Below are 8,343 nucleotides of genomic sequence, written 5' to 3' on the forward strand. Positions count from 1 at the left end.
AAGTAAAAAAAAAATGAATATGTATTATTTATTCAAAGCACTGTTAAGTACCACATGTAGGCACATCTCGTGGTGAAAATTCAAACTTTAATTTTTTACTTTGTAAGGACTAACTCCTTCTGCTACCCCTAACTCCTAGTAAGAATTCGAATTTTAATTCGTCACGTTGTACAGAGCTAACTCCTTTCATTAAACCTAACCCTTGTTAATTATTTATGCACATTTTAAAATATGGGCATCATGCATGTCTTATGTGGATCATATTCAAATGAAAATCAAGACGGTTCAAATCTTATTACTCCTCTAGTTTTTAATGTAGAACCTAATTAAATAGTTGATGTTAATCTTATATATAAAATCTATTTAACATGTTTATTAATTTTTTTAAAAATAACCTTATTGATATTTTCTTAACAATAGTCAAGTAGAAGAGGAATAGAGGGAATTACGGAAAATATTTGGGGTATTTAAAAAAATCATATTAATTAATTTAACTAATATCCTTAATCCACTTAAATTAGTTAATTAGGTGTTACATTATGAGGAGTATCATATTTTTGTATTTTATGCTAATAAAATATTATATGTTTTATAAACTTTTTTAGTTATATAATAAAATTTTTTGTCTCATTATTTAAGACTAAATTATTAAAATTAATTAAAAATTAAATAAGAAATTTCGACAACGACTATATATATATAATTTGTACAAAATCATAAGTAAGAGATACTCCCATTTTAATATGAATATCTTTGTTTTGGTTGTTGGTCGTCTTTTTATTAACTAAGGGATCTCTCGTATAGTTGACAAAGTAAAACGCGTAGAAAACCATATAATACCTTTTGCTTTTTCTATTTCCTTTGTCTCTATATATATGTGTGTGATGAGCCCTTTCTCCTTCATATCTCAAGACACAACTATTCCATAAAGCATATTGGTCATCTCCCCTCTCAACCACTTTCAGGTATGGCGACAGCCCCCGTGTCATCTCTCACCGGAGTCACCGTGGAGTTCCTGGAGTTCCCGGCCATCGTGACACCTCCGGCCAGCTCCGGCAAGTCCTATTTTCTCGGTGGTGCAGGTTCTTCTCTTCTACCCTTTCTGATATGCACTGTGTGTGCACATATATGCGTGTCTTTATGGGTTAGATGTGATCCAGCTAAAATATTGTCAGGGCATGTTATAAAATTAAGTGACAGAGAATTTACTATTATTATAATGAATAAATCAGTCATTTTTTTCAGAGATTTTTTCCCTAATTTTTTCCTTCTAGTTTTTATCCCTTCTGTGTGTTTACTTTTTTCCCCCCCTGGCACGGTCTGTGGCTCCTTCGTCCTCATCCATTAAGCTTGCTTTTTCGTCTTTAATCATATTTCTTTCCTTTTTTGAAAAATTTGCAGTCTTATGCTCCACGTGAAGCATAACTATCTTTACTTTTTCAAATAACGGAGGCACTACAGCATCTTAATCATATTTTAATTAGCTTTGTTTAGTTCGGTGGAAGGAAGAGAAGGGGAGGAGAGGGAGGTTAATTTAAAAAAGAGAAGAGGAGCGGAAGGGAGGTCATGGGTTTTGTTTGATTGAAGAGGAGGGGAGGGAAAGGGAGATTTTTTGTTTGCTTCATAAGAGGAGGGGAGGGGAGGTAATTATAAATTGATAAATATGCCCTTATCTTTATATTTAGACTTCTTCATTTTTTTATTATTACAATATTTATATTAAAATTATTATTTCTTAATTTATCAATTTCAAAAAAACCAATTACCTCAATTACGTGTGATAAAAAAAGTTATGATAAAATTAAAAAAAATTAGGAAATATGATAAAAAGTTTAACATTCTATCTCATTAATTTTATAATTATACTACACACGCATGTGTATTAATATATGTGATATGTATATATTATAATTATAATACACGTTATGATATGATATATTAATATATATGCGTGTTTGCAGCTCCATCTAAAATTATAATACACATATGATATATAATTATAATACACACAGTATGATATGTATATATTATATAATTGTAATATACCACCCTCTATTAATGTACACTTATCATATTATATTACCCAAAAAATTTCTCTCCCCTCTAAAAGGTTTTAATAAGAGGGGAAACTTGAAATATAGAAAAGCTAGTATAAGTAATTTAGTTAATATTAAACATAATATTTCTCTCCTTCCAAAAATTCTAAATTTAGAAGGGAACACTAAAAGACAAATTTCTTTCTTCCCCTCCTTTCTATTTTTCCTAACCAAACACACTAATCCTCTCTCCTCTCCTCAACAACTCTCCAACCGAACAGAATTTAAAGAATAACTATGATTGCTTTTGCTTTGAATAAAATATTTGAAATTATTGAGGCTGGCGGAGCATGGGGCGTTAAGATTTAAGATAAAAGTCAGAATATTTTACAAAGTCATTTGAATGGCGATTCGCCCGTCCTCAGCGAATATATGAGCACAGCATGCTAATCGCCCAAACGCTGCCGTTTGGGGATGCGATCCCTCCTCTTTTTTTTTTTTTCAATTACTTTTCTGTTTTTATTTATTTGAGTTAATTTGCATCTTACACTTTAAAATATTTTTTAGTAGCACTTAATATTTAAATTAATTAATTTTAGTATATTCAACATCTAAAAACATTTTTTAGTAACACATAGATTGATTTTTTTTTAGTAAATCTAGTATTTTAAAGTATTTTTCCAATAACACTAAAAATTAATTAATTAAGGATATTGGCTTCTGAATGCACTAAAAATTAATTAATTTAAGATACTGGGTGTTACTAGGATATTGAATTCATTAAAAAATAATTTAGGATACTTCATGTAACTGAAAAAGTTATTCAAAATACTGAATGCACTAAAAATTAATTAACTTAGAATACTGGATGTTATTATAAAAAAAACTTCAGGGTGCTTGATTCATAAAAAATAATTAATTTAAAATACTGGGTGTTACTATAAAAATGATTCAGAATATTAAATACACTAAAATTAATTAATTTAGAATATTAAGTATTACATAAAAAAATATTTGAAAATGTTAGATACAAGTTAGCCACAATAAATAAGAAATAAAATTAATAAAAATTTAAAAAAAAAAAAACTGAGGAGGAGGGGGCATCTCATCCCCTAAAAACTGCTGTTTCGGAATGGGCATGCCATCATGTGAACCCGACTATACATTGGTCTCTTTTTTTATCCTATCGTCGTGGTCATTTAATTTCCCATATCCGTTTTTTTAACGGGTCTTTTACTTTTCTTCTAAAATTTTGTTCAAATTAATATATCCTTCAGTCAAAAATTTCAATCAAGTTTTTATTAATTTCACACATTAATCAAAAAAGGAAAAATATAATCAACATTGATATCAATATAAAATATAAATTAAATAGCGTTATGTTATTCACTGATAGTGATTAGTGCTACTTATCTTAAATTTCCGCTAAATAATGAAAGGACGAGGTTGAATGATTTCGATTTGAATAAAAAATATATACTACCTTTTATGAAAAAGAAAACTCCTCTAGTCCTATTTATAGGCAGAGAGAGAAGACATTTTTTAATCTTATTTATAGAAAACTAAGAAAATTTCTTTATATGAATATACAATTTTACTCCTCATTTATTATAGTGTTGACTTTGTTTATATAAGGTACTACCTCCAGTTCTTAATATAAGACCTTATTTGACTTTTATTTTGGTCCTAAATATAAAACTCTAATTTACTTTGTTTATCATATTTATACATTTTTTTCAAGATAGTCCTTCTAACAATAGTAGTTTTAGTCAAGACACTTGTTTAACAAGGATATTTTAGGAAAAACAACATCTATTTATGATAAATAATTAACTTAACTTATTTTCTTAATCTCCTCAAATTGATCAACTAATTCTTATAATTAGGACCGGAAGAAGTATAAATATATTAAATAGGGATAAAGTTGAAAAGTTATTAAATTTTAAATGAGAGTTAATGAAATTTAAGATTTTTCTTAGTCTGTGTAAAAAATACTGGAAGTGCCTCATAAATAAACTTAGAGGGGTATATAATTAACTTTGAAGATTTTGAATATTGGTGGGCAGGGGTGAGAGGGCTGACCATTAATGGTCAATTCATAAAGTTCACAGGCATTGGAGTTTACTTGGAAGACAAGGCATTCCCATCTCTGGCCTCTAAGTGGAACGGCAAAACTCAAGATGAATTGTTTAATTCCATTGATTTCTTCAGAGACATCATCAAAGGTACTTAGTCACATTATGCATTTTATTTCCTTTTTTCTCTCTCAAATAATAAATAACTAAGTAATATCATTTTGTCATGTAGCAGAAACTTATCCCTCTAACAAAATAAAACTGTAAAATTAATTAGAGTTGACTTTAGCAGAAAGAGGTTAGTTCTTGATAATATGATGAACCGGAGTTTGATTTTTTTTTAGAAAAAGTGCTCACATTCAATGTAAAGTCACGCCAGAAGGAAAAATGATTTTTGTATCATTTACGTAATATGTGTAAATGTAGTTAGTTGTAAGAAGTCATCAGTACTCTTTATGTTTTATTTACGAAAATATCATTGGTTATAGCTTCTACACCTTCCCCACGATAACCAGTATAGAAGTTGCAATACTAGTGAATTGTGTTTTCAATGCGATTACTTCCAGCAAGAATGCACATTTGATGCCCAGTCAAAAATAAATAAATAAAGGTGCAAAAAGGATAGACCTAGACTTGCTATATACTATTTTTGGTCTTTGATATAAAAACTAGTTAAGAGTTTGATTTGGTCTTAAAAATAAGATCTCAATTCACTTTGTCTCCCATATTTTTTAAAGGATAATTTCAATTATCCAACTCATCTGAATGACGAGGATAGTTTAGAGAGATCAACACATATTTGTAACATGTAACTAACTTAATTAATTTTTTAATATTTCTTAATTAGTTATCTAGTTCTTATATTCAAACTGAAGGTAGTACTGAAAAAATGGTTGAAGATTGAACTCCCAACCATTGCTACTCATGTCCAACATAAGTTATTGCGTTTCATTCTCACAAGAGAGTACTTTATGTTTTAGTTTAATTTGTTAATTATAGTTAATTATATATATGAAAATGGCAGGACCATACGAGAAATTAATAAGGGGGTCCAAGATATTGCCACTGGAAGGAGCAGAGTACGTCAGGAAGGTCTCAGAAAACTGTGTGAGTCACATGAAAGCAGTTGGCACTTATGGCGAAGCAGAGGCTGAAGCCGTTGAGAAGTTCATTCAAATCTTCAAGCCTCACAATTTCCCTATTGGCTCCTCCGTTTTCTACTTGCAATCCCCCAGTGGAACTCTAACGGTTAGTAATTCATTCTATTTAATTTAACAGTTTTTTTATTCTAAATATATGAACTAAATAATTAATTTATAAATATTAAAAAAATTAATTAAACTAATTATTTGTAAAAAATCATGTGTTGATTTTTGTAGTATACCCTCTTTAATTATTTATACTGAAACTAATTTTTAATGAAAACTCTCTTAATATATATAACTAATAGGAATATTTTTGGAGGAAAAAATTTTAAATTTAAAGTACAGAGATATTCAGGATGAATGTAAGTTTAAATTGATAAATAAATTAGACGCAACATCTTTTTAACTGAAATTTTGGAGCTCGAACTATGCGAATAAAGCAAACACAACAAAAGAATTTTATCCTACTTGAAGCTTGAAATTACTATGTCTATACACACACATATGTATATATTATGTTATAATCCCTTTCCGTTCTTTTTAAAATTGTTTTTTTAGTAGTTTAATGTGTAGTGTCTTTTTTCAGACACTGCGCATGAAAATTGGAAAACAAAAGATGATACAATAAGTTCAATATAATTTAGTAAATTTGCCCTATATTTTCTGGTTAATCTTTGAGTCAAAACCTCGAACAACTCTAAAATGGAAATGGAAGATAGTTAGTTGTGTATAGAATAGCGCTAAAATATGTTTTATGTGCAAAAACAATTATGGTGATTTCCCATAATTAATAATTAATAAAAATATATGTAAAATTAGAATAAAATTTCATTTAGTTCATTATAGAAGTAAAAAGTTCAACTTTCTTATGTATCAAGAAAGAAAGGATCCTTATTTTTTCTGGAAAGGTACTTTTTTAATCACTCATATTGAATATTGATGGTATTTTTTTTTCCATGTAGTTAATTTTCATTATTACTATTAGATATATGATAGGTGATACGTCCTTATCAAAGTCTTTAAAAAGCAATACGATATTGACACCAAGTTCATTAAAGTAATGATCATAGTTGTTAATGAAACTAATAATTAATTAGTAAACCAAAAAAATAAAATAAAATAAAATAACAATTCATCAAGCAATTTAATTTATCACGTAAATGACTTCTTCTTCTTTTTTTTTTTGGATAAAAAATGACTTCTTCTTTGTTATAAAATTATAGATTAGTTTCTCAGATGACGGCACACTGCCAGAGAGTGTAGCAGGAGCAATAGAAAACAAAGCACTTTCAGAGACAGTGTTGGAGACGATGATCGGAGAGCATGCTGTTTCGCCTGCATTGAAACAGAATTTGGCTTCCAGATTAGCTCCATTGTTCTAAGAGATTAATTTCAATCATAAAAATTGAGAATTTGCAACTCAGTTTGAGTTACATGATCTCTTTATATTTTACGCACTGTTGTTTTGTGGATTGTTGAGGTAATTAGCTCTAATATTTAGTTATCTTGAGTATTGTGTAATATTTGCTGTAATGCTTATCGCGTATTTGTACCCTTAAATTTCATAAGAATTTTAATTATTTGACCCAAATGTTCTTATATTAATCTTTAACTACGGGTTAAGGTACAAATTTGTTCCAAAAGTTTTTACTCAGGAACACTGGGTACCTGGAAAGTTTTTGGGAGCAAATTTGTCTCAAAAGTTTAAAATTGTAACAATATTGTCCATTACTATTAAAAATATTAAGGGTCAACATAAATTTTTTAATAATAGGAGACAATATTGTTATGATTTTAAACTTTCGAAACACATTCAGGTACCTACTACTTTTCAACAAAAAGTTTTGAAGCAAATTTGCACATTAACCCTTTAACTATCTGTTACATTTTTTTCACTATAAAATTAAGAGTTTATAAATGGTTAATAATCAATGTTCCAATTAAATGATACTTCTCCGGTCTTAAATATAAAATCCTTATACACACTAGTATAAGAGTTTTATATTTAGGATCGAGGAGTAAAACGATAACCATGAGTTTTTCTAATCTGTTTGAGAAAACATGGTTTTTATTCTAAAATTTATAATCAACTATGGATTAAGGTCCTTACCATTTTTTCATTAATAGATTAGTTTTTATAATTATTGTCAACCGTAGTCAACCATCTTAAGGGTGACGTGTTGTTAATATGAGGATATTTGGTAATAGTAGAGATTTTCAACGAAGTTGACTCAAGGTCAAAAAAAAAAGAAAAAAGAAGAAGATCAAAGTTGACTACAATTCTAATGATTCGTTACTTACTTTTGGCCGCCAAATTTTTTCTTATTTATTGATTCAATGCATGAATTTTAGCTTATAATAACTCAATCAGTATGGTATCTTTTGCCCCCCAAAAAAAAAAAGCCGTTTAGCTTCTTTGTTTAGCACAAGCGAGTCTTGATAATTTTTTATTTGGAATAAAGTTGACTTGACTTAAATTTTATGACCCAGAGAGTTAAATGGAACAAAAGTTATATTTTCTTGTAAAAAAATTTAAGACCTTAACCCAAATTATCCTAAGTTTTATGGGCCAAAGGTGCTTTCTTGGTTCGTTTGCTTGTTTTCGTTGGACCAACTCTACTGGGCCCTTTTCTTTCCCACTTATTATGGACCATGTTCGTGTTACTTCAGCATTTTATCGTTTTTCGGATATAAGCTTCATGATACAGTGTGTGCGTGTATAGAACCTCATTCAGGTGCATGCTATATATCTGGACACATGGCCTCTGGAAACTTGCCTTAAATGCTACGTTCAAGTGTAAGCTATACATGAATAGCTCCTCAAATGAACAATGAGGAAAAAAAGAGACTAAACAGCTTTGTTTTGAGGACCCCCTCCCCCCCCCCCCCCCCCCTCCATTATCTATACAGGATTCAGTTAGGCCATCTGGTGAATTCACATGACTACTGTAACACTATTTATAATACTTCAACAGATTTTAACACCATTACACTTCCGTGGACTAATATTTTAAGACGGATTAAATTTCAGGGACTAAAACTACATGTTTAAAATTTGAAAGATTAAAACCAAAATAAACTCATATT

At 29.1% G+C, this 8,343-nt stretch overlaps 1 protein-coding gene across 1 annotated transcript; it reads left to right on the top strand.

Moving 5' to 3' along the window:
- Window positions 1-913: 913 nt before the first annotated feature.
- LOC114754825 (chalcone--flavonone isomerase 1A-like) lies at window positions 914-6,836 on the top strand. The gene is made up of 4 exons (XM_028943663.1): window positions 914-1,082; window positions 4,103-4,261; window positions 5,136-5,359; window positions 6,480-6,836. Exons 1-4 carry the CDS (start codon window positions 968-970, stop codon window positions 6,636-6,638), a joined length of 657 nt encoding a protein of 218 aa, XP_028799496.1. The 5' UTR covers window positions 914-967; the 3' UTR covers window positions 6,639-6,836.
- Window positions 6,837-8,343: the final 1,507 nt, after the last annotated feature.

The sequence above is a fragment of the Neltuma alba genome, unplaced genomic scaffold (assembly GCF_004799145.2).
Source record: "Neltuma alba isolate B1F8T4 unplaced genomic scaffold, ASM479914v2 tig00010194_pilon, whole genome shotgun sequence".
NCBI classification, from domain to species: domain Eukaryota; kingdom Viridiplantae; phylum Streptophyta; class Magnoliopsida; order Fabales; family Fabaceae; genus Neltuma; species Neltuma alba.

Bases quoted from the DNA above. Each gene is read 5' to 3' on its own strand.
- LOC114754825 (XM_028943663.1), top strand. From the start codon at position 968: ATGGCGACAGCCCCCGTGTCATCTCTCACCGGAGTCACCGTGGAGTTC. The intron at 4,262-5,135 runs GTACTTAGTCAC...TGAAAATGGCAG, and splicing joins CTTCAGAGACATCATCAAAG to GACCATACGAGAAATTAATA. The intron at 5,360-6,479 runs GTTAGTAATTCA...ATAAAATTATAG, and splicing joins CCCCCAGTGGAACTCTAACG to ATTAGTTTCTCAGATGACGG.